The following is a 27,628-nucleotide window of genomic DNA, read 5'->3' as shown; positions in this document are numbered from 1 at the left end:
GGTGTGGGGGGGGGAGGGGGGTATAATTGGGTGGGGGGAGGGGGGTAAAATTGGGTGGGGGGAGGGGGGAGGCGGGGAAGGGAAGTGAAGGGTAAACAAAGGAGGAGGCTGCAATGCTTGGTAAGAAATGTATGCATTATCCTGCCCATGTAATTGTAGCCCCCCCTGTACAGTATGTTCTCAAATAAAATAAAATACAATTAAAAAAAAAAAAAAAAAAAGACTAGTGCTCTACTACTTGAGCCACAGCGCCACTTCTGGCCTTTTCTGTTTATGTGGTGCTGAGGAATAGAATCTAGGGCTTCATGCATGCGAGTCTAGCACTCTACCACTGAGCCAACTTCTCAGCCCACAATTTTATAATGACAGCTGAGTTATTTTATCTCCATTTTATCAATATTACAGTCACAGATCATAGAATGAGTGGATTTCCTGGGCTGGTTTACAAAGTTGTCTTATGTAGTTTTCCTCTGCATAATATCTAAAATATTTGCTTTTAATTGAGCATCAGGTACCATTATAATCATATCATAATCAGTGTTTGGTTGTATTCTTTAAAGATTTGCAATGAGGGTGAGTTATTTAACTTAATAAAAATCGAAGTGCCCTCATGTAAATAAAAGAAGTAATTTCAGTAGGAATACAGAACTGCATTTTGGTCACAGTTGTCTACTCTTGGGAAGGGTTCAGCCTCCATGTGTTTCTATTTACTCATTTACTGAACAAAATAATCTCAAAGGTGTAGAATAGAACAATACATTATACTTCTTTGCCATTGTTTACTATGTCATACTGACTTAAAATCATAACACTAAAGTTAGGTATTAATTATTCACAATGAATTTTACTGACTTATTACAATTATTTTTCCTATTGTTAGGTATAAAAAAGACAAAAAGAAAATAGAAAAGTTATACTGTAAAAGTTTAAAAGATGTTTAAAATAATGTCGATTTTCACTGTATTCTCACTTATTAAGCTTCTACAGTGTACACTTTGCCTGTTTGGGTGATAAAATCATTGCACTCCTTACTTACCTCATTATTTCAGGTTACCTGGAAACATGTTACAAGTTTCTCTCTCAGCAAGACATTATTACTTCTTGAAATTAACTCACTAGTACCAAAAAACACTTGGACAAATCTATCAAATATTTTTCCATTTACAATATGGAGAACTATGATGACAAATTCACTTATAAAGGATATGCAGAATGTACACAGACTCCTACAGAATTTGGAAAGAAAAGGAACCAAACTGAATAAAAGCCAGTAAACGCAAGATGACTGCCTAAGCAGAGGAAAGGGTACAATACAAATAGACATAACAGATTAAGACTTTCTTTCCTTCCTCCCTTCCTCCCTTCCTTCCTTCCTTCCTTCCTTCCTTCCTTCCTTCCTTCCTTCCTTCCTTCCTTCCTTCCTTCCTTCCTTCCTTCTTTTATTTTCTTTGTGGTAGTGGTACTGGAATTTGTACTTGCCAGGTAGGTACTCTACTGTTGAGCCACATCACCACCCCTTATTGCTGACTGGTTAATTTTGATGTAGGGTCTTGCTTCCTGTCAGGGTATATCATGCTTAGACTTGGATCCAAATTTAGGTTTCCCTCCTAGCTGGGGCAACAAATATGCATAACCAATCCAGTATCGCTGGAAGACTTTTTGGCTTGGGTTGGGTTATAACTTGGATGCTCCAATCTCAGCCTCACACAGAGTTTGGGGTGGCATATGTGTGCCATTGCACCCAGCTATTGGTTGAAAAAAGGTTTCATAAATTTTTCTGTGCAGGTTGCCTTAAACTGTGATCTTCAAATTTCTACTCTCAAGCAGCTAGGACTATAGTTTTAAGCTATTGATGCCAGGCTAGTAAGGCATTTTAAAAGGTATTAGTCTTAAGATAAATATTAGAAATAAAGTTAATTTATCTTCTTTTCTGCACTTTTAGCATATCCTTCTACTGCATGTAGTGCACCTGTATTTACAATTTTGCTAAAATGCAAGTCAAAAGATATACTAGTACAAATCATATCTTCACAAATGGTTTTAATATTTCAAATTATAGCTCATCATAGTAAGCCATTATGTAAAATTAGTTATGAGATCATACTGCTTCTGAGATAGTATAAAACTGATTAGAACGATGTGAAAGCAATTTCAAATACAATAATAGTAACAATAATAATAATTAAAGGCCCAAAAAGAAGAACCTAAGTGACAATTGCAGGGCAATAATAGAAGGAAGGAAAACATGAACACAATTTCCTAGCAAGTATGTACATTTACACATCTTTACTATCTCAGTTATACTGAAACTTGAGAGCTTCATCACAACCTATTAAAACAACAGATCAACAGGATGAAAGTAGAGAAGGATGTGCAATTTATGAATACAGTTTATTACCATGATTACAAACTTTCAGAACAGGCCTCTGAGACATTGGACTGAGACTTTGCCGAATATCTGTAAAGATATAAAATTAGAAAAAAGAAACAACTTATTGAGTTCTGTTTGTCTCAAGATGTAATACTATTATACGCTTTTCATCCCCCTAAGGTTAAGTATTTTGGGAAGCAAAGCAATGCTTCAATACCCTGAAATACTTGAAGCAGTAATGTTATGACTTTAATTTCCCATTTAATTATGCTACAGTAAACTCCACAGGGATGAAGTACATATGGTTCTTCAGATGAGACTTGTCACGCTAATCAGGATTTTCTAGGTTCAGCGCATTGATTTGTTAATGTGCTACTGACATTAGCCAACTGGAATGTATAACTTTCTGACATTTGTCTTTGCAAGGGATTAAGCAAACTTAGGAAACTTCTGAACAGTTGCTGCCCACAGCATTGCTTCTTGACACAGGACTTTTAAAAGAATTAGAAATAAAAAGCAAAGTATTCTCCTCTGTGATCATTCCTGAGAAGGTAACATGAAACACGGATGGTGTTCACCTTTTGGCTTTGGTGTCCTTTTTCTCCTGTCGCGGAAGGCAGCCCCTGACTGCAAGGCCTCCAGCAGACTATCCATCACTCCTGTCTCATCACCCTCTGTGAAAAGAGATGCAGGGAATTCCATCAGTCCTCAGGGTTACCATAGCAATGTCAAAGCATACAGAGAAAAGGGGATGGTCAGGAGGAAAAAGACCAGATGCCAGGACGAAGCTAGCAATTTCAAAGTAAGAAAGGACTCCAAGTCTGTCATAAATCGACTATCTTTTAATGAAATCTGTCTCATTAGTACTTGTGGTATTGTCAACTAAAGTGGACCCAGTTCCACTGATCTAGTTCAGAGCACAGCTTTTATAGTCCAATGACACAGCAACTTTAAATGGAATGTGGTTCTAGTCATCTCTGTATCTTGGGTTCTCATAAATCACATTTCCGTCATAGAAATGAGATATGGTTAAAGGCACCAGCCTCCATTCTAAAATCAACCAGGTGTGGGACAGTTTTCTGTTGTTGTTATTGCAATTTTGGCTTTCAAAATTTAAAGTATAAAATTAGATTTTCATGCAAACTCTCATGAACCAGCTCCTCATGATTTCTTTTCATAGCAGAGTATAAACGGTCCCTGTCTGCGGTGGTACAAGACAACTGCTACATTTTTTGAATATGTGTCTGTAAAAAGTTAATCTCCTATAATAAAAAAGTCGCAAAGGACTATTTTCTAGTAATGATTATTTTAAACTGACATGCTGTATATAGTGCACAAAAGATATAAGTACATAAGTATAGAGGTGATTCTATCTATAAATAATAGAATAACTTTACATTGCTTACAGGGCTACATCTATTAAATGTTAGTAGATCAAGCTTCAGGAGTTACTTGCCCAACTCAAATTCAAGAAAACAAACGCTATCCCTTGAAAAGAAGTTATCTGTAGGAATTGTCTATAAACCTACAAGGCTAATCTAATTACATCTCAAATAATGGAAAATGATGTTCTGAGGCACCTTTTATTTCTAATTTTGTTTTCCTTTTTAAGATAAGATCCCTTTATAGAGACTTGTTGAGAAGTGAATCCACTAAAGTACAAATAACATAGTCATTTACAGTTTATAAACAGCAGCATAAATATAAATATGTGTCAGCTGCTTTTCCATCTGGTTCCATTTCATATTTTTAGAAGATACTAAACCTTGTAGGTGTTATCAAAAAAGGTGGGAGAGAAATAAGAGAATCTAGGGTTGTTAATTTACATATAAATTTAATTTTAAGGTGCTGTGATAACTCTTTTAATTAGAATACATTAAGTATTGCAGACAGTTTAATAATTACCTAATTATCTTTGAAAATTTATACTCCAACTTAAACTATGATTTTTTCCTAAAAAGAACTTGAAGTAATTCCAAATATTTAAGGTAGATAATATATTTCACTAGTAAAAGAAATGTTTTTTAAAGATTAAAAAGAAGAAAATTTAAAATCTCATGCTTACTTGCAAAAGACAATAAGACAGTGGAAGTAAGGGGAAAATGCTAGGATAATATTCAAGATGAACAGAAACAGAAGAGACATAGGCAAATATTGTAGTCTTTGTTTAACTACTGAATTGTAAAACAAAAGCTATGAATGATATTATTGGGATGACTAGGGATTTTTGATTATGGGCTGGATTTTAGATGATAGTGCCAAAGTTATCAAAGTAAAATAAATATATTAGAACACTGTTCTCTGGCAACAGACACTAACATGCTTCATCTCATTAAGCAACTTATGCTCACTTCTTTCTATATAGAACATCTTTCCCACTTTCTTTACCATGAGAGCTCCTTCTTCTCCTTCAAGATAGAGAACTGAGAACTGTGCACTGACCCATTTAGGATGAAGCCCTTTTATGTCTCTGTGGCATGCAGTACGCACAACAATAAATCTTTTACAATCATATCAAATTGATTTCTTGACAGTGTCTACCACTAGACTGTGGGCTCAGAGTGAGACATGTTTATTGATTTCATTTATCTTCAATACTTAGGAAAATGTACATATTACATAGAAAGTGTCCAATGCATATATGTTGACTAAACACAGCTTTAAGATGAGTAGCTGGAAGAACTATTATGGGCAAACAGACAGGAGGTATGGATGAATCCCACTGCACCATTATAAATGCTATCTTTTTTCCAATTCCCTGTTTCAGACAGGGAAATTGTTGACTGAATTTTACTGCTATCTTTTGAACTAATCTCTCCTCTTTTGCAATTGTACTGTTAGTTGTACAGAACTCAAATGTTGTTACTTGGAACACTACATGAGTTCCTCAGAAAGTCATGTTGTTCCTAGTTTCTCCTTAATTCTCATTCATCGCAAACATTACCAATAAGTCCTAAAACTGAATTATAACCTTTAATTACCTAAGTCACAAATGTTCAATATCTCTTAGTTCCCACAGTATAAAGTTTGAACTCTTTTACCTCCCTCAATATCACACAATGATTCTAAATGCTTTTCTGAGCTCACCATTTCCTTACAAACATCACAACAGACTACTGAGCTAAAGGGAACTGCCTATATTTCTCCAGAAATTCTCTCTCCCACTGTCCTTACTGCTGGAACATACACCGTCCCTGCTCATGACCGCCTCAATGAATGGCTTTGCTTGACTTCCCTCCCATATACATAATGGAAATAATACCAAAATAGCACCACCTCTCAGCTGACTCTACACTGGACTGCGGACACAGTAATCCTGACATATAAAATAGAGAAATTATTTGTCTAATTTTAATGAGAAGATCATATGAGGTAATACAAATAAAAGCAGTTGGTAAATTGTGAAGTGATAAAAACATATATGGAAATAAATTCACAATGACCTCACTAGCGTATACAAACTTTGAATGAATTATATGCTTATTATTAAATGTTTCAAGCACTATTTTAGATATAGCACATGACAAATTGAGTTTTTCGAAGTGTATTTGCTTCTGTGTATTTGCTTAAGAACATAAGTACTGTACTATTTTAAAAGGGATTCTGGATTGAAGTACAGATAGACTCTGTACAAATAGATGATTCAAACTATGGGGGAGGCTATGGACATATAAGGAAGATGTTCTTCAACACAGAATGTGAGTTTAGTATATTCATTTAATAGAAGTTGGCAACATGTAGCTTTACCTCTTTATAGGACTTATGAAACCACTTGATACATAAAGGAACAGACATGTATGATTCTCATCAACTTACCTTGACCTGTTGGCCTGCACTAATAATTTTGTATGGCTCTCAAAAAATATTGTAATATGGCCCTTGACAGAAAAAAGTTTCCCTACCCATGAAGCTGGCAAGTGGCTGTGTACTAGAATATTATTTCACACTAAAGATGCCTTGGTCCCAGAGATTAATAAGAAATCTCTTCTGATCTCAGAAGTATAAGTGTGGGAGATTTGAAAGGGATATCTATCTATCTATCTATCTATCTATCTATCTATCTATCTATCTATCTATCTATGTATATATTTGGGGGGGGTTGAAATGCAAGGTTCCCTAGTGAATTACAACAAGAGGAATAGGTAGAATTTAGCCATGACAGAGACTGGGAAGGGAAGAGAACTTATGACTGGAGGAATACAGGGACAGAAGTAAAAGACATAAATAAAAACAGAACATGTATAGTACAGTGTTTAAATGATTCATTCTTATTTTATTACAGACCAGGAAAATAAAAATTAGTCACCTTTACATGTTGACTAAAATGTAAACTAACTATAATTAATTTATGTTCAAACCTTTCTTCTGACATTAAAATTTTTTTAAATAAAAAAATTACTTGCAATTGTCAAGAGCTTACTAAGGTGAATAACATCACAGTAACTTAGTATTTTTAAAAATGTATATAGGTCTAGGGCCATGGCTTAAGTAGCAAAACAACTGCCTAAGCAGGTGCAAGGCTCTGAGATCAAACTCCACTTAAACAAACATACAAACAAAAGCTCCCCCACCCACCCCCAAAAAGAAAATTACTATCAACGAGAATGGAGAAGAATGAGTTAAGGAAGAGACATTTTACAGCTAAATACATAGACTATGGGGATAAGAAGAGGCTAGAGCTGCCAAAAAAACCCAGCTGAAGACTTTGAACCTATGGCTAGAGGAAGAGAAAATATGGGGAAAAATGTTAAGTGATAATGATTATAGTGGGGCACAAAGCTTGGAAGAGAATTCCTTTTGAGCTTCTTAATCGAAGGCACTACCGTCAAGTGCAGATGAAAAAATGGATAGGAGTTTGGAAACCATTCTAGTATTAAAAATTATCATTTGCCACTATTAGTTACAAGTTGAGGAAGGTCTTAACAAACATCAAAGGCAAACTTTGTCCCCAGGTGTGTGTTTGTGCTCTGAAAGGACATCTGAGTCAAAAAGGAAAGGTGGCATCTTTGTAGCCACCTAAACATTAAGGGTAGAAGAAAAAGGTAAGGAAAAATGGTAAGCCAATGATCTAACAAACCATTTACTTCATTTTCTCAAGTTGGAGGAGAATAATGAAATTTAGATATCAAACAACATTTAAAAGTTTCCAAAAAGCTAGAAATAGGCAAACAAATCAAAAATGGGTCACAGAAAGAAAAGAACTCATAAGGCGACTAAATTTCTCAATAGCACATTGAATTCCAAGAGAGGGGATATATGCTTTCCAAATTCTAAGGAGAAATTATTTCCAATAAAGAAATTATTATGGTGCCAGTAAGATAAGGATAGAAAGAAGACTTTTTTTTTCCCCTGACATGCAGCTATCTATACATGCGTTCTGAGAAAAAGACATGTGCTACATACATTTGGATCTAAATTAATCCTCGAAGGGCCATGTGCTGAAGACTTGGTTGCCATGGCTTTTGGGAAGTGATTGGATCACAAGGGCTTTAACGTTCAACATGTGGTGGAGGATGGGCGTAGTATGGGAAGACAAAGAGCGGGCCAAGAAGTTTCAAGACACCATGTCTTAAAAGAACAGCTTTGAGTATGCAGAGCTGCCAGAAGAGTGAAGGCCTGGCTATAGCTGTCAGACAGTTATACAGGGCCATGTTTCTGCAGCAACAGGATTCAAATTTGAGTAGAAAAAGAAAGCAGGCTATCGGAAAGGTGAAACTAAAATTCAATGCAATACCTATCAATATTCCAACCTCATCCTTCAAGGAAACAGAGGAGCTAATCAAAAAATTACTATGGAATAATAAAAGACCCCGAAATAGTGAAAATGATTCTTAACAGAAAGAACAGTGCTGGAAGAATATCAATACCAAATTTCAAACTCTACTATAAAGCCATAGTAATCAAAATAGCTTGGTATTGGCACAAGAACAGACCTCAGGACCAATGGAATAGAATTGAAAACCCAGAAATGAACCTAAAGACCTATAACTATCTAATCTTCGATAAGGGAGCTAAAAAAATAGAATGGAAGAAAGACAGCCTTTTCAGTAAATGCTGCTGGCAAAATTAGTTAACCACTTAGAGAAAACTAAAGCTAGATCCTTATATATCACACTGCACCAGAATCAACTCAAATGGATCAAAGACCTCGGAGTCAAAGCAGACACCCTGAAAACATTATAGGAAGAAATAGGAGAAACCCTAGGTCTCCTTGGCACAGGCCAAAAGTTTCTTAATAGACACCCAGAAACACAACAAATCAAAGAAAGGTTCGACAAATGAGATTGCATGAAACCGCAGACCTTCTGCATGGCAAAGGACATAGCGAGCAAGATCAATAGAAAGCCCACAGATTGGGAGAAGATCTTCACTAGCCATACAACGGAGAAGGGTCTCATATCTCAACTATACCTGGAGCCCAAAAAATTAAATCCCCCAATAACAAACCCTCAAAGAAACAACTGTCCAATAAATAAGTGGGCTAAAGACTTACAGAGAAACTTCTCTGAAGAGGAAAGAAGGATGGAGCCAATGGACACATGAAGATATGCTCAACCTCCCTAGCCATAAAAGAAATGCAAATCAAAGTAAAACTGAGATACCACCTCACCCCAGTTAGAATGGCTATAATCAAGAACTCTAATAACAACAGATGCTGGAGGGGATATGGACAGAAGGGATCCTTACTGCATTGTTGGTGGGAGTGTAAACTTCAACCACTTTGGAAAGTAGTATGGAGGATCCTCAAAAGACTCCACATAGAGCTTCTCTATGACCCCAGCAATCCCACTTTTGGGCATTTACCCAAATGATCACAAACAAGACCATACTAAAGCTACCAGCACAACTATGTTTATTGCAGCATTGTTTACTACCATAGCTAAGATATGGAACCAAACCAGATGCCCCTCAGTAGATGAATGGATCAAGAAAATGTGGTATATATACACAATGGAATTCTGTGCCTCCATCAGAAAGAATGACATTGCACCATTTGTTAGGAAATGGAAAGACTTGGAAAAAATTATATTAAGTGAAGTAAGACAGGCTCAAAGAAACATAGGTCCCATGGTGGCGGCAGGGATGGTAAGGGGAAACAAAGGAGGAGGCAACAATGCTTGATAAGAAATGTACTCATTACCTTGCTCATGTAACCTTTCTGTACAGTATTTTCACAATAAAAAATTAATAAAAAAGAAAAGAAAAGAAAAGAAAGGAAATGTGAAACTAAAGAGCCCCGTGGGGGACAATTCATGGAGAGTGGAATATACCACATTATGGAGTTTGGAGTCTATCTTTATAAAAGCCATTAAACCATTCAATTTTTTTATTACCTTCAAGTAGTTGCACATAGGGGTTTCAATTCAGCATATCAATTTATGAATACAATGCATCTTCATCAATGTCATCCCTTCCATTTTTATCTCCCTCATCTCTCCACCATTAACTCATTTTAAAGTGGGAAGCAATATGGTCAAATTTCTACTTTAGAAATCCAGTTTGTGGGCAAGATGAATAAGGAGAGATATGTTTAGCCATTTCAGGCAAAACGACATCATAGGGTTCAAGTAAGGAGTGGAAGTGATAAGCATGGAATTAAAGGACAAAGAATAAAAAATACTGGTCTGGAGAGGAGAAGATGAATGAAAAGGAGAAGGTGGGGGACATGCAGTCAAGAATTCAATGTCTGGGCTGGGAAGGTGGCTCAGTGGTAGAGCGCTTGCCTTGAATGCCTGAGGCCCTGGGTTCGATTCCTCAGCATCACATGAGCAAAAAGAAAAAAGACGGAAGTGGCGCTGTGGCTCAAGTGGTAGAGCGCTAGCCTTGAGCTGAAGAGCTGAGGGACAGCACCCAGTCCCAGAGTTCAGGCCCCACGACCGGACCCCCCCTCCAAAAAAAAAAAAAAAAAGAATTCAATGTCTATCCTATAAAATTAAGAAAAGTGAATGAAGGGTAGGGTAGGAAGGAATGGGTAAGAATGTTGAAAAGGGTGATATTGATGAAGTTGCACTGTATTTATTAATTGCTTTGTTGCAAGTACTTAATGATAATAAAAATATATATATATATTTTTGGGTCTGGTCGTGGGGCCTGAACTCTGGGCCTGAGCGCTGTCCCTCAGCTCTCCAGCTCAAGGCTGGCACTCTACCACTTGAGCCACAGCACCACTTCCAGCTTTTCTTATGTCGTGCTGAGGAATGGAACCCATGGCCTTGAGCATGCAAGGCAACTGCTCTACCTCTGAGCCACCTTCCCAGCCCCAAATATATTTTAATCCTTGTATTTACACAAATATTAAGTTTACTTTGGATGTGTTAAGCTGAGCTATCATGAGGTGTCCAACTGCATGTGATTAACAGAAGGCTAGTAGATGCACTGGTTTAAAACATGGGAGAGCTGGGCGCTGGTGGCTCACGCCTGTAATCCTAGCTACTCAGGAGGCTGAGATCTGAGGATCAAGGTTCAAAGCCAGCCTGGGCAGGAGAGACCATGAGACTCCTATCTCCAATAAACCACCAGAAAACCGGAAGTGGCACTGTAGCTCAAGTGGTAGAGCACTCGCCTTGAGCTGAAGAGCTGAGGGACAGCGCTCAGGCCCAGAGTTCAAGCCCCATAACCGACCAAAAAAATAAATAAATAAAATAAATAAAAATAAAAAATAAAAAAAAACATGGGAGAGCCTAACATTATAATAATAATGGTAATGGGACTGACTTAACCTTCATTTGCCTCTCCTTCACTTTAAATAGAAAGACAGCACCTATTTCACCAAGTTATTGGGACTTAAAGGAGTAAGTCTATATACATAGCTCAGCAGAGTCCCTGGCACATAGCAAGAGCATATTGAAAGTTTATGTTGAGGTGATGATTGATAATGTGACAAAATATGAGCACTCTTAAGGAAAATGTGCAGAGCAAATAGCTGAGGGTGAGTCATGTGAAAACTAACATATAAGGAAGAGTGTAAGACCCAATTTTGAATCTGTGACCATTTTCCAGTGTTTATTTTATATGTTGCTTCAGTAGGTCTTCCTTTTACTTTCCACTGCCTTCTGATCTACCTTTTTAAAATCTTCTCATATTTTATGTGATTTTAGTAGCAACAATTGATATAAAGATTAGAACCTGGGATTTTGGAATTTAGGGTTGAAATATGGAAGGAAAGATAAGTACCCATTAAATTAAAAAAAACTGTTAAGTTTATATAGTTACCAAATTCATAGGCTCAAGTTTAACAAAACTCAACCCTTTCCAAAACATGAGGGGATTGCCTTAACAGAGTTACATAAACTACTGTTCTATGTTGTGGGTTACAAAGCTTTCCAGAAATAGCTCAGTCTATATCAGGAACAAGCCTCAGTACTATTTAAACCAGAGCAAAAAGATAGGGAATGACTTAAAGTATCTTAATCCAGAAGTGAAACTTTAAAAAATGTTTGATTCAAGGGAGTTAGAAAGCAAATTTTCAATGAGATTTTACTGTGAAATAAAAACATCTCTTCTTATCATATAGTTAATGACTAGCTCAACTATAAGTAGATTTTTATTTTATTTTTTAATTTTTGCCAGTCCTGGGGCTTGACCTCAGGGCTTGCATATTATCTCAGCCTCCTTGTGCTTAAGGTTGGTACTCTACCACTTGAGCCACAACACCACTTCTGTGGTTTTTATTTTTTTCCTGAATAGTTTATTGGAGATGAGTGTCTCATGGACTTGGAGATTAGAGACTCAGTGCTTTTCTGGCACAATCTTTTTCTACATTTTCAAACTGCAGTCTTCAGATCTCAGCTTCCTAGCTAGGGTTACTGAAATGAGCCACAGGCGCCTGGCTCAGAAGTAGAATTTTTATGGGAAAAAACCTGATAGTTTAATATTTACATATTTCCCCTCTCTTCTTTATTATTAGTACAACTTGAGTAGTTCTTAATGTCAGTTAAAAGTAAAAAATTAGGGGCTGGGAATGTGGCTAGCTCAGTGATAGTGTGCTTGTCTAGCATGCATGAAGCCGTGGGTTCAATTCCTCAGTACCACATACACAGGAAAACAGAAGTGGCACAATGGTTCAAGTGGTAGGTAGATTGCTAGTCTTGAGCAAAAAGAAGCTCAGGGACAATGTCCAGGCCCTGAGTTTAAGCCCTATGACTGGCAAACAAAGTAAAACACTAGACTGCTTTACAAAAAAAAAAAAAAAAACTTTCCTCAAAATAGATAAGTCAAAAGCAAATGCTAAGAACACAGAGTTGGGTTTGAAGTCTTAGTCTTTCTGTCTGTGTATCCCTTAAGGATACACAGTGCTGGGGGACCATGATAATATTAACTTCCAAAAGCTTTTCTGAGGATTAAGTTAGTATGTGTAAAACAGCAAGATCATTTCTCTTTCATGCAAAGGCCTAATGACAGCTAATAATATTATGGAGATAGTTATTAGTTAAAAGTTTATTACATATTAGTCATTACTACAATAAATACTATGACCATTCTTGTTAGTACACACAACTGATTGGCCTATAGACAATGTCCCAAGGCCCATCTAAAACTGTATTTTTTTTACAATTCCCTTAGGTATTACTAGTGCCTGAGTTGGTATTTTTATTCTTAATTTTCAAATTTCTTAAGATTTAGATTTGGTAGTAGAAATGATTTGGGCACTATACAAACTGCTTATTTTAACTCATAGAGATATTTGATTTACCTTCTTTTGAAAATTTAGGAAATAAAGCTCCTTTATTTTCAAAATGACTGGAACGGAAATTTCTGTTACCAGTTCATGCTACTTTGCAGCCTGAATGGTAGCTTTCTACTTTAGACATCATCTCAATCTCATTCATAATTAAAGATACACCAAATAAATCAATAGGCCATTTTTTTCTATGAGCATAATAACAATGGACAATAAAAAATTACTATAAATCTTTATCAGTCAATACTTGCAAGCAGCTCTACCTTGGTGATAGAAGTGAAAACCAATATAGCTCTCTGAAAAGTAATTTAACAATGTTTACAAAAATACAGTAGAAATACTGTATATTCAAGAAAATAACCTCACATACATAATTCATATGTGTGCAAAGATATAGATAAAGAAAGTACATAGCTTGTGACTGGAAACAAATCTAAATACCCACATATGAGACTAAGTACACAATGTAGTAGACTATGTTGACCTATGAAAAAGTGTTTTAAATAATATGAAAAAATGCACTTATTTTTATCATTGCTGATTTAGATCATCTAGGGTTGCTCATACCTATGTAGTTGGACAGGCTATTTATATTTTAACTTGTAGCTTAGCAATTGTTCTCCCATGTAGTACTAAAACAGGTATGTATGACTGAATCATTCTTCCAGTAGAGTATGATTATTGAAACATATTTAAATATCCAAAATGGATGACATTGTTCACAGTGAACTTTCCTAACAATTAGTAAGGAAAGCAGAATTGAAAAATTGACTCCTGGCAAAAAGAAGTTGCCAAAGTTGGCCTTGGGTGTTAACAAGTGTCTACAGTGCCAAACAGAAAGGCACATAATGTCAGGGAATGAAATAGCTCATCTGTATAAATACATATGTAGATGTGAAATGATAATGACATTTAACAAGATGTGACTCACATGCCATGAATTCCCATGACCCTTTGATGACAGCATAACTCAGAAAGGAAAAGGTTAATTACATGGCACGCGAACACTACTACTGAGTAGAAGCTTCATTTGTCATACTCAGAAGCTTCATTTGCGTTACTCAGAAGGAAGCATGACAAACTTGAGCTTAGCTGATGTTCAATTTGAGATGATTTTTAGGATGATATCTCCCATCTTAAATATAAAAGCTTGTGTTTTAGATTTAATATTTTATATTTATAGAGAATTAAAACAAAAATTGGGAGAGAGCAAGGGAAGGGGGGACGTTATCCAAAAAAGAAAAGCACTCTTTATCTGACTTATGTAACTAACTGTTAACCCTTCTGTACATGACCTTTATAATAATAAATTAAAAAAATAAAACAAGACTTTTCAGTGGCATTTTTTTCCTTATAAAGTTTTTGAACAAAGAATAGCATGATTTTAGATAATGAAAATGCTTAGTTGCACATCAAACATCAGCAGGAGGAGGAGGAGACAACTAGGGAATGCTGTCAGGGATTACACAGGAGTTTTCTTCCAGAAGCTGGGATGAATGGACTTGAGGCTGAGGAGACAGCAAGTGATGCCTGGACACCACATGGGGTGTAGAGGGGCCCTGATGGTGGTGCATTGACAGCAGCATATGGTGCACATTGGAGGAAGGGGAAAATAAGGTCAGGAAGGCAGGTTGTGGGAGCTTGGTCTCCAGGCTGAAGAACTGCCATGGAATATTTCTGAAAGGTGTGAAATAATCAAAACAGTACTTCACTATGATTAAAGCTGGCATGGTGTGAAGGTGTCAAGCCTCGGTGACTGGGAAAATGGTGGTATCATTAACCCAAAATGAGAACATGAAAATCAGGTTTTATGTGGAACATAATAAGTTAGGTTTTAGATGAATTGATTTTTTAGTTGCTGGAAGAATATTTAAACTCTTTTGTTTCAAGAAGTTGGAAACCCAAAAGTATGAATAATGTACTTTAATTCCATTCTACCAATACTCACTAAGTGTGTTAAGGTACTGAACAAGTCCTAATTCCTATGCCCATGGGACTTTATGGAGTGATTTTTTTAATCTATAATTAGTGACTACTTGTATGATGAATCTAACACAGAAGCAGAGTAATGGGAAACTGCTTAACAAAGAGAAGTGCTTAACATTTATGACATAGTTGAGGCACTTAGTTTCAGGGGTTATACTTTTAAACCTTCATTTCTATTTAAATTTTTGAATATACTTTTATTTCTACTTTAACATATGTACAGAATCAATCAGTGAAGATTTGTGTGTCAGCATTTTGCTTAAAGCCCACCTGGCTGTTACCAATTAATGTTCTCAGTTCATTTCTAACAGGCGTTTTTGTCCAAAGTACTATAAATATTTATTATTTTCTGCTTCACATCTAAGAAGAAATGCACATTTATTCTGACAAGATAAGGTGGTCTCTCACCATTCCTTCATCCCAACTGGATTGGAAAATCATCACATTTGTGGTAGAAGTTGAGAAAATTAAAAAAAATCCTAAACAGAACAGCAGCAATACATTTTTGAAAGAAGTCAGCAATGACAAGAAGGAAAATTCAAATGAGGAAAAGGAATAGAATAAAAAGGAATTGATATACTTCACAAGCCAGGAAATAGCCGAGAAATAAAAATGGGAGACAAATGAACTTTCCATGAACTCATCAACCAAAAAAAAAAAAAGGAGGCAAAAATGCACAAAATTATCTCAAGAGAACAATGGAAGATTCTCTTCATATATCATGATTACAAAAAAATCTTTGACAGACTTGGAAAAAATCATATTAAGTGAAGTAAACCAGACCCAAAGAAACATAGGTCCCATGGTTTCCCTTACTTGTAATAATTAGCATACATCCAGCATACTCTTAGCAGATGAGCAGAAGAGCTTAATAGATATGTACATAGGACCACATAAGAAGATTCTAAGAGAAATGAACTCCAAGACAAAGATAAAAGAGGTTTTTTTGTTGTTTTCTTAATGTACTATGTGATTTTTTTGTTTCTTCTGAATGTTCTTCCCACTCTGGTATATCCCCTGTTGTCACTGTATTTGATTTTGGTACCTTGGCATTGTATATATGTTTATTTCAATTAGGGAAGGGAAGGGGACCAAAAGAATAGTGAGACAAAGGAAAAAGGGTGAACCAATGCAACAGTGATATACACAAGACAACATGTTGGAAATGATCTGTACAACTGGGGGGTGGGAGGATGGTAGGGAGGGAAAGAAGGAAAAAAATGAGGAAAGGGTAACAAGTTTGACAAGAAATGTACTTCTTACCTTAATTATGTAACTACAACCTCTCTGTACAAAACCTTGACAATCAGAAAAAAATCTAGCTCAGCTCCCATCTGTAAAAGGATGGTTTAGTTGGTCTACAATACTAAGTAAGAAAATAAATAAATAAAAATTTTTGACCAAATAAATCAGAAGCGTGAAAATAAAAGATGGTTTTAGGTGACTTAGAGAACAGTTTTATTTAGGAAATACAGGATATATGAAATAAAGTAAATATGAATTAAAGGAGGATCCATCACTTTGATTGGGCTAGGTCTGTGTGGATTCTTTCAATTAGATTTTTCAGTTCTCACTCCATACATGCAAAAGTAGCTATTGTCAAATCATTTACAGTTGGAGGAACCTGGAGCTCAAGGAGGTAATTTTCCTAGCGCCCCATAATGGTTACAAAACAAAGGGTAGATGTGAACAAATGCCTGATTTGAAAGCTCATCTCTTACACTACAGAGCTTCAATATATAGTTAGAAGTACCTCACTCCTTAGCTGTGTCATGGGTGATGCTTTATGAGACAAAGTTATAGAGATTTTCATAGTCAATAACTCAATAAAGCAGACACACTAGTTTTCCCCTAATTGCAGTAGGAGTTCGATAACCTGTACTATGGAATCAGCTAAAAAGAGGTACAGTTCTCTAGCAAATGATGAGCAGACAGACATTCCCCCTCTGAGATGAGGAGTCTTTACAAATAACCCAGTTGCAGTGGATACCTGATTTCCTGAAGCTGGGCACGGAGACCAGATCTCATTCCCAAATCCCAAATGAACTTCACTGAATTGTTGTCCACAATAATCAGGTGATGGCTTTGGAAAGCAGTATGAAAAGACTACACATAGAGCTCCCCTATGATCCAGCAATCCCATTTTGGACATTTACCCAATCACAAATAAGGCCATACTACAGCTACCAGCACAACTGTGTTTATCGGAGCATTGTTTACCATACCTAAGATATGGAATTAACTCAGATGCCCCTCAGTAGATTAATGGATCAAGAAAATGTGATTCACACACTGATACACACATAAACACACACACACAAATGGAATTCTATGCCTCCATCAGAAAGAATGGCACCATCCCATTTGTCAGAAAATGGAAAGACGTGGAAAAAAATTATATTAAGTGAAGTAAGCCAGGTCCAAAGAAACATAGGTCTCATGGTTTCCCTTATTTGCAATAACTAGTATATGTCTAGGACAAGCAGAAAACTCAAAAGCTATCTATCTATGACCATATAAGATGATGCTAAGCTAAATGAACCCCAATACAGGGACACAAGAAGTTTCATCTTTGTGGCAGTTGTTTTTAATGTACTATGTGATTTTTGTTGTTGTTGTTCTTCCCCCATGGTATAACCCCTATTTTCACTGTATTTGATTCCTATGCCCTGCATGTTGCTTATACATTTTTCTAATTTGGGGAGGAGAAGGAAAATAACAAAATGCTGAAATAAGGATACAGGTTGACCCATTGCACCAGTGAGATGTACAAGACACTATGTTGAACAACGTTACAACTTTGGGGGGAGGGAGGAGTTGGGGAGTTGGAAAAAAATAATCAGGTGATGGATACCTTCTTTCATTATGGTGCTTGGTAACTATGGAAGACAGACAGCTCTCTCCTCCCCACCGCCCTAGCCTGTCCCTTGTGTATGTCAAGGGACTGCATTGGACAGACTACCCAGTAATAAGAATAGTCTGAAGAAATAATGATCGGTAATTTTGATCACCACTGAAGCCTTTAACTTACAAGAGAAGGGAGAAACCTATGATTCTTTAGACCACAGGAAATAAAAAGAAAAAAATAACTTTGTAATGTGCTGGGTTATTTATATTTACATTTTAAAATCTTTATTCAGCATGAGACAGTGATGGGCTGACATTAAAATAAAAATTGGAACTAAATTTCAGAAAAACTCATTTGAAAAAGAAAGGATTAAAACTGGTCCAAAATGTAAACAAACATGACATTTTTAATTTGAAATGAAGATGGTCTCTTCAATTCCAGGGAATTTGAATGTAATTTTTTTGGGGGCTGGTGGGGGGATGGGAAGGTCATGGGGCTTAAACTCAGGGCTTGGGTGTTGTCCCTAAGCTTTTTTGCACAAGGCTAGTGCTCTATCATTTTGAGCCACAGCAACACTTCCGGTTTTTGAGTGGTTTTTGAGTGGTTAATTGGAGCTAAGAGTCACATGGGGATTTTTCTCCCTAGGCTAGCTTCCAACCTTGATCCTCAGATGTCAGCCTCCGGAATAGCAAGATAGCTAGGATTATAGGTATAAGTCACCAGTGCCTGGCTTGAACGTAGTATTTGAGAGTGGTTGGGTTTCAAAACTTGAAATCAGGTACTAGTTACAGATAGTAAAAACTACAAGCAATTCTCCATTGTTCAATGGGTTTATCTATTTGTCCATTCCATTTCACCCTTTTGGCAGCCATCTTGTGACCATATTTCCACATGTTGGTACGTTTATCAGAGGCTATGTGCATCAGCAAGAGAAATTCAAATTAGATTAATTTGCTACTTGATTAACAGCTGTGGCAAAAAGTCCAAAAGAAAGGATATGACAACTAGCTAACATGGGGGGTTTGTATTATATGAGAATCTAAATATCTATATCCCCTATTCATGAGGATAAGGGAGTGTCAGCTGTGTACACATCTGTGGATGTTTATAAACATTTACCATCTGTGAGAACCTTATGGGTTGTAAATGGTGGGCTAATTAGTGAAAAGCTAGTCATTTCTAATGACAGTTCTCATGGATAAGGATTTTATCCAGGTTAATGAATTGATCTCACAACCTTGATCACAAGAGGCCGCTCTACCTTTTATGACCAGACTAAGTAGTTACACTACACTGAGCATGTCACACATCAAATATACATTATAACTAGAACAGGCTGCTAGTTCATGCATGTTAATGAGCTCCGTTCTTAATGGACTGAAGTATGTATTGAGTGTTTGTCTGGGAAAATGCAAATCTGTCAATCTGTAGAAAGGTCAACCAATTCTGTAATATATGACATTTTCATTTTTGTTCTACACATATTAACCAATTTCTACTCAGAAACTTAAGAGACAAGATTGTAAACCAGCAATCAACATAAGCACTGATTCATTAATGAAAAGGTTTGTTTACAGCCATACACTGCTGCATATAACCTTGTTTCCCTATGCCCATATTAAGAACTTTTTCTTTTTCTTTTCCTTTTTTTTTTCTCTTTTTTTTTCCCCAGTGGGTCATGGGAGCTGTCCCTGACTTCTTCGGCTCAAGGCAAATGCTCTACCACTTGAGACACAGTGCCACTTTCAGTTTTCTGGTGGTTTACTAGAGTTAAGAGTCTCACAGACTTTCCTGCCCAGGCTGGCTTTGAACCGTGATTCTCAGAGCTCAGTCTCCTGAGTAGCTAGGGGTGAGCCACTGGCGCCCAGTCGGAACTTTTTCTAAATGTCTTTTTATTGATCAGAGTTGTGAAGAAAGTGCTGTCAATAAGTAATAAATAGCAATAAATATACTGCCCAGGAAGAGACATGTACAATTCATGAAAAATGTCCTTTAATGGAGCTTCTATTGTTATAGAAGACACTATATTCTATAACTACATGGTAGATTATTTTGTACAATACTATAGTAATTATGTTAATGAAGGAGGTATTCTGATGCCCATTATAATTTTTTAGGTCGAAAAGTTAAGCACAAAAGCAAATCACACAGGAACCTTGGGAATGCCTTTCAGAATTTAATTAGGTGTGATTAGTATTTTAAAGTTGGTTTAAAAATCACTAGCACGTTGCTATACAGGACAAGAAAATACACTGGAATTCAAATATCAGAGCTTTTCATCTGAATATCTGGCCTGTTTAGGTTCAAGGAGAGAATAGGATTGGGTTGTTTTCAATCCAGAGAACCACAGGATAAATTCTCATCCTTACCCTATTGGAAATCTCAACCCAAGCCTCACTTGGATTAATTATCTAGGCCAAGCCAGGCCAGGCCAGGCCAGGCCAGGCCAGGTTAGGCCAGGTTAATCTCATGAGCCAATAACATGATTTTTTCAGTTTCTTGGTTAGTCTAGTTAGAAAAAATAAAAACAAAACAATAACAAAAAACAATAAAGGCCAAGCTATTTCTTTTTTTCCTTTCCTCCTTTCCTTTCCTTTCCTTTCCTTTCCTTTCCTTTCCTTTCCTTTCCTTTCCTTTCTTTCTTCCTTCCTTCCTTCCTTCCCTCCTGTCTTTCTCTTTCTTCCCTCCCTCCCTCCCTTCCTTCCTTTTCTTTCTTTTTTCTTTTTCTATTTCTTTCACTTCTCTTTCTCTCTTTCCTTTCTTTTTTTTTCTCTCTCTCTTTCTCTTTCTGTCTGTCTGTCTTTCTGTCTTCCTTTCTGTCTGTCTTTCCTGCTGTCCCTCTCTTTCCTTTCAGGAAGCTTGTTCTTATTTTTATCATCTAAAGAAGCTAAGAGTTATGGTGTAGTTGTGTTATACCTGATGCCAGATCCATTGAGATAAATGAATTGCCCAGATTTAAAAGGCTTTAACTTGGAGACATAAAATCAATGTGTTCTAAAGCTAACATGAGCACCATGTTCGTTTTCACAAAAGTTTTCTCCTTGAGCTGGGTGTTGGTGGCTCATACCTGTAATTGTAGCTATTTGAGAGGTTGGATCATGATTGTTGGGATCATGATTCAAGACCAACCTGGGCAGGAAAAGTTTTCAAGATATCTTCTTAATGGAGAGTTGGACACGGTAGTAGTATGGTGACAATTGTAAGTACTGTAAAGCTTTACAGAAGTGAACTGTGGCTAACAGTTGAGTCCTGGGACTCAACAGTATGACCATAACTCAAAAATAACCAGCAGAAAATGGAACTGGAATTGTTGCTCAATGGTTAGATCTCATGGTGAGGAAGCATGAGCCTGAAGTTCAAAGCCCAGTGCCCTTCCTTTCACAGTGAATTTGCTTGCTATTCACCTAATTCCAAGTCTGCACATTTCAAAAGCTAACAGAAATACTTGTTTCTTTAAAAAATTTTTTAAATATATATATTTTATTGTAAAGATACTGTACAGAGGGGTTACAGTTACATGAGCAGGGTAATGAGTACATTGTTACCTACCCTTTTGTTTTTCCCCTACCATCCTTTCCTTCCCCTCCTCCCAAAATCCTCCCTCACTGTCCTCCCCCCGGACACTGTAAAGTTCATATTCAACATAGAGTCTTGTACATCCCATCGTCACAATGGGTCAACTGAATCCCATTTAAGCATTTCACTATACCACTTCCCCTCCCCAAATTACAAAAATGTATATGCAAGATGCAGAAAACTGGAATCAAATACAGTGAAAACGGGTTAGAAATACTTGTTTCTATGCTACTGCTCAGATGCCAGCCCAGAAACTTTTACCCCACTCTAATGTGGAAGCCAAAAGGACCATTCTGAGTATTAAAACCACCCAAATAGCAGAAAATTCACAGCATGTTTTTATGTCAGAAATGGAAATTGTATTTCCACCAGGTTGGAGCCAGACTGTGAGACTGTCAGCAGTGCAAGAGCCCTGAACACTCATCTCAGAGGAAAAGGGACATGTAGCAGCCAAAGGAAGTAGAATCTAAGAGGGAAACAACTTGTAAAACAAAATATTATGCTGTCAGCAATGCACCGATGTCTAGCCACAAGAAGGCTAGAAAAACTTCCACAGAAAGCTTGGTGATATGGCTGAAAGACAATAAATCTCTATAGATCCTGGCTGGGGAGAAAAAACAATTCACAGAGAAAGAAGTCAAGTTCAGTGAATATAGCTGAAAACCAGGGAACCAACCAAAATGAGATCCAACAAATTTCCCATGTTACCATCGAAGAGAACAGCAGTCATCAACCTGAAAAAAAATGCAGATAAGACAAACTATCTCAAAGTAGGTATAAGGTTTCTGTCCTAGACAGAATTGAACTGGGTGAACACACATATTTAGAAGGGTGCTGCTCAGAGCCAGATTCCAAACTCAAGACTTCCTTCAGTGAGGAGAAAAAAAATCAGAGCAGAAGGGAATTTCAAATACAAAAAACTAAACTCTGAACTCTGATGAATTACTGAGCATGTGTACACACAGAGTCAGAGGCAAGGAGAAAGAAGTGACTGATCATTAGACAGGTTATAGCTCAGAAATTTATAGAGTCACATCATTTTGCACCTGACATTGCTGTCATCATTCTGATGAACCTATTTGTTACTCTATGTAAGAAAACATAAAATAAACTTATTAACATATGCCATACTTTGTTCCAAGATTGGGACAATTTACTTTTAAGTGATTCTGCATAAATAGAAATTTCACAATTGAGAAGTTTTGGTCCTACAAACATAAATCCTGTAAATATTTTTTAAATAATTATTGAACACCTGCTATGAAAAGTTGCTATAATATTACTAGACAAGCAGAAAAGGTCAAAAGCTATGTACATATGACCATAAAATAAGTGAAATGAACTCTGAGATAGGAACACAAGAGGTATTTTCTTTGTCACTGTTTTAAATGTCATGTGATATTTGTTTCTTTTGTATGTCCTTTCCCCTGTTTTCATTATATTTGATTTTGGTACCCTGCATCTTGTATATACACTTTTCTAATTTGGGGAGGGGAAGGGAAATAACAAAATGCTGAAACAAAGATGCAAGTTGACCCATTGTAACAATGAGATATACAAGACTCTATGTTGAAAATGAACTTCACAACTTGGGGGAAGAGGGGATAAGGTGGGGAGGGAAGGGATCTTAGGGGAAAAGCAAAGGAGGGGGTAAAAATGCTCAAAAGGAATATTCATGTAACTGTAACCTCTCTGCACAGTATCTTTACAACAAAAAACATTTTTAAAAAAAGGAAAAAGAAAAGCTGCTATATTAGACACAGTAACTCATTTCGAGGTGTATTTAAAAAATAGTTAAATTTGTTTAAAATATTTGTTTTTATAACATTTACTAAGAAATAACAGAATGGCCAGGTGCAGGTGGCTCACATCTATTATTCTAGCTACTCAAGACAGTGAGATATGAAGATTGCAACTCAAAGCCAGCCGAGGCAGGAAAGTCTATGAGACTCTTATTTTCAATTAACCAGCAAAAAGCTGGCTCAAGTGGTAGAGCAATAGCCTTAAAAATACTAAAAGACAGTGACGAGGTCCTAGATTTAAGCCAAAATACAGGTACTGAAAAACAAAATTAAGAAAAAAAAAAGAGGGCTAGGAAGGTGGCTCAGTGGGAGAGCGCTTGCCTTGCATGCATGAGGCCCTGGGTTCAATTCCTCAGCACCACATAAGCAAAAAAAAGAAAAAACAAAAACAAAAACTCAAATCAAATTGGTGCTTATATAAAAGCTAAATCAGAATGAAGTATTTAAAGTTAGTATATTATATAAAGTTCATATTTTCATATTTTATAGATTAATATTTGAGCAATACAATAAAATGGGGAAAACTTTTGCTTCAACAAAGCCTCTGATAAGTTTTTCCAAGGAAAATAAGTTCTCAAACTTCTTTGTTTCAGAATCAACTGATTCCCTATCAGAGCATGCTACAAACATACTCGTACATGTATGCACACCCCACATACAGATACCACCAATACCTACTGATTGAGATATTCAATTAGAAGTATTTTTTTCTAGTTCCAGGAGTGTCTCTGTCTCTAAGAATAGCAAACAGAGATATCATCCCTCTCTCTTCTTACCATTCTTTCCCTTTCTAGAGCTTATGGAACATAGCTGGGTTAGTAGTATTCAATTAGTAATATTCTATTTCTATTCTATCAAAAAGCAGCACTTTAGGAATTGGATGGTGTCAAACACAAAATAGGTATTTCCTCCTAGAAGAGAGGGAATATTTACAAGGAACACTACTTGTGAAGCAAGCTTTCCCCTTCACTTGAGTGTAGCAATTCTGGACAAATTTTGATTTCAACTGTAGTCTTCTCATATTTTTTGTGCCAAAAGCAACTGTTTTACACTATCCAGAAGATCTCCAATTGCAGAATTAGGAAATTCTATACTCAATATCAGTAGATATTATAGTTTATAAAATAGCACTTTCTCAGATCACACTGTTGTGTACTGTAAACTGGGTAGAACCAATTAGAGCACACCACAACCAAAACCCTATGCTTCCTTATACTTATTTCTTTTAGGATCCTATGAAAAACTTTCAACAGGTGCTGGTTTATGCTGTGGCAAAGACAGTGTTAGGATTTTTTTTTTTAAGGATGAAGGTATTCCCAATAATCATAAATGGTATTTTCATGTACCAAAATGGATACAAAGGAATGCAACAAAAAATGTAAAGGAAGCTGGGAACCAGTGGCTCACATGTGTAATCCTAGGCTGAGTGCTGAGGATCATGGTCCAAAGCCAACCCAGGCATGAAAATCCATAAGACTTATCTCTAATTAATCACAGAAAATTCCAGTGACGATTGTGACTCAACTGGTAAAGTGCTAGTCTTGACCAAAATGAGTTCAGGGATAGTGCCCAGGCATAAAGTTCAAGCCTCAGACCAGAAACAAACAAAACAAAACAACCCCCCCCAAAAAAAAATCAGCAAAGGAGTGCAACAAAGAAGGAATGCAACAGAAAGTATTCTATTAAAATATTTAACATTTTATTTTATGTAATAAAATATTCCATGAATTTAAGAAATAGTGACCATTATTGTGTGATTTTTAAAATACATACTTTTATTGTTAATGATTAAGATGTTGAACAGGAAAGTTATCATTTCACAATGCAGGTATTGTGTACAATTCCACCATGTGGTTTTTACAAGAGCATTACTGACTCATAGCAAATGTTAAACTAAATAATAGAGGACAAAGGTTAAAAAAAACTTTTCTTCACATGTGGCTCCAGTAGAAGCACAATCTAATTAGCATTGAGAACATCCGCCGGAAAAAGGGACCATAATTGCAATTCATCACTAAGAGGATCAATACTTCTAAAAGGTATCCCAAATACAGTCTTAGAAAGATGGCCTTTTTCTAAGTTCCCAGCTTTTGAATCAAAATAATCCCTTTTGCTCCATAAGCAAACAATCTTCCTTACTTTCTAACACTTGAAGGAGACTTAGCAGTTAAGTTAAAAAGAGAAATGGTCACACATTTAGAATCCTTAAGCTAATTGCCAGTTAGAGAAAAGGAGTTGGAGTGGCCATGGAGGCATGGTTGCAGCTTTCTAAGCAGTGATCCTTCATACAACACTGACATTAGTGAAGGAACCTCTGATTCAGCACTCATTTAACAAAAATGTTTCCATTTTGCAAGAGCTTCTGCCTGAATTGCACTAATAGTTGTAAAAATAAACGTTCAGAGGACTTTTTTGGACTGAACTAAAATAACTGTCCCTTTTACCCATGAATGATAATTATTATTGGAAGTTAGTGATGATTCACTCTAGCCAGGCAATGGTCTCCCAAGAACTGCTCCTTCTAAAAGCATTCCAGCATCTGTTTTCTATTACTACAGTGGTGTCATATTTTTCTTGCCTTGGGCATTCTAGTCTGTGTTAGGCTGCCCTTGATGTAAACTCTGAATATTATGTTACTTCTAATTTTCTTGCAGATCTTTGGATATCTAAGAAAGGAAGCTAACTAGGAAACAATATTTTTAAAATCCTATTACAAAATAATATCTAATTTCATCTAAATACTAATGTCTATTTATACTACTTACAAGTAACATAAATATTCTATTTCTATGCGTAATTTTCCCAGACTGCTCTAAGGCATATTTATTCATTGTCAAAAGCCAAATACTACTTAGGTTCTTTTCTTCCTTTTTAATATAATAACTGTAGTCTTTGTACAAACTTCATGACCAATTCCAGCACCCGTGAATGAATTTCTTTCAACTTTAAAGACAGAATGTTAGAATGACCAAAAGTAGGGAGAGAAAAGAAAATGCTTATTAATAAAAATATAAAATAAAAACTTGGCTCTACCTATGACCTTTTGATATATTGATATTTTCATCTCAAAAGATATATAAACAGTAGCATAGAAATCCTGTCACCTATGAGCTGGAATAAAGGGATAAAAGCACAATGGTGTATGAGATTGGCAAATGAAAGAATACACAGCCCAGATGCTTCTGAGTTTTTCAAAAGTTCAGCTCCACAGCTTTCCATTCCAAATTAATCCAATCTAAAATCAGATAATTCTCTGTAGTAAGAAATAGGCTTTAAGACTGAGTCTTCCCTAACAATTATCAGTATTACTATCAACATTTTTACTTAGGTAATCACAAGTTGCTTATGTTTTTCAGCCAAACTAGACAGTTGGCAAATGCATCCTTTGCCTAAAGGCAGAAGAAAAATAAATTAATTTTTAGTTTTCACTTAGTATGTTAAAACACACACACACACACACACACACACACACACACACACACACACACACACACACACACACACACACACACACACACACACACACACACACACACACACACACACACACACACACACCATTGGCTGGGCACCAGTGGCTCACGCCTGTCATCCTAGCTACTCAGGAGGCTGAGATCCGAGGATCATGGTTCAAAGCCTTCCCAGGCAGGAAAGTCCGTGAGATTCTTATCTCCAATAAACCACTCAGAAAACAGGAAGTGGCGCTATGGCTCAAGTGGTAGAGCGTTGTTGGCCTTGAGCTGAAGAGCTGAGGGACAGTGCCCAGGCCGAGTTCAAGCCCCACAACCGACAGAAAAAAAAAAAAAAAGAAAGAAAGAAAGAAAAAACAGAAAACAGCTTTGATTTCTACCAGACATCATTAAACTTTTTCTATAAAGCGCCAGGTAGCAAGCATTTTAAGCTTCATGGGATATAAGTTTTGTGTTATAACTATACGGTAGCATGAAGTTATTAAAAGATAATATGTAAAGTAATAGATTTCACTAATTTCCACAAAACTTCACAAAAGTGCCAGTGCATTTAGCTCTATGCGCATAGTTTGACATATAACTTCTATAAAGAACAAAATGTTGAACTAAATACAAAATGAAAGGTATGGCTTTAGACCAGTGCCACTCTTATTGTTTGACACCTTAATGTCTTCTGTGATATCTTCTACAAGCACAAACTCTCTTAGGAGATCAGGAATGCATATGGTCGTGTTCTTGAGCAATGTAATTCTGCTAGAAGCATGAGATTAAAACAAATGAACCACAGAAAATGTAATTTAAATGGCAAGACGTAAATGGTAATAAAGACACTTCAATATCCAGTATGAATATTGTTTGGATAAGGTATTTTGGGAAACACAGGAATTAAACTAA

The 27,628-nt window shown here is 36.4% G+C and overlaps 1 protein-coding gene across 1 annotated transcript in view; it reads right to left on the bottom strand.

The window, feature by feature from the left end:
• The window catches only part of Diaph3 (diaphanous related formin 3), a 450,161-nt gene that overhangs the window by 103,213 nt on the left and 319,320 nt on the right, over positions 1 to 27,628 (bottom strand). Inside the window, exons 26-27 of the mRNA XM_070002884.1 lie at positions 2,950 to 3,045; positions 2,399 to 2,458 (exon numbers count right to left, since the gene is read on the bottom strand). Of these exons, the coding sequence (XP_069858985.1) occupies positions 2,399 to 2,458; positions 2,950 to 3,045 (156 nt within the window). The remainder of the gene's footprint in view (positions 1 to 2,398; positions 2,459 to 2,949; positions 3,046 to 27,628) is intronic.

This window comes from Dipodomys merriami, unplaced genomic scaffold (genome assembly GCF_024711535.1).
Source record: "Dipodomys merriami isolate MVZ:Mamm:240054 unplaced genomic scaffold, mDipMer1.0.p SCAF_6, whole genome shotgun sequence".
NCBI lineage: Eukaryota > Metazoa > Chordata > Mammalia > Rodentia > Heteromyidae > Dipodomys > Dipodomys merriami.
The sequence above is the reverse complement of the archived record's forward strand: the minus strand, read 5'-3'. Positions and strand labels throughout refer to the sequence as shown.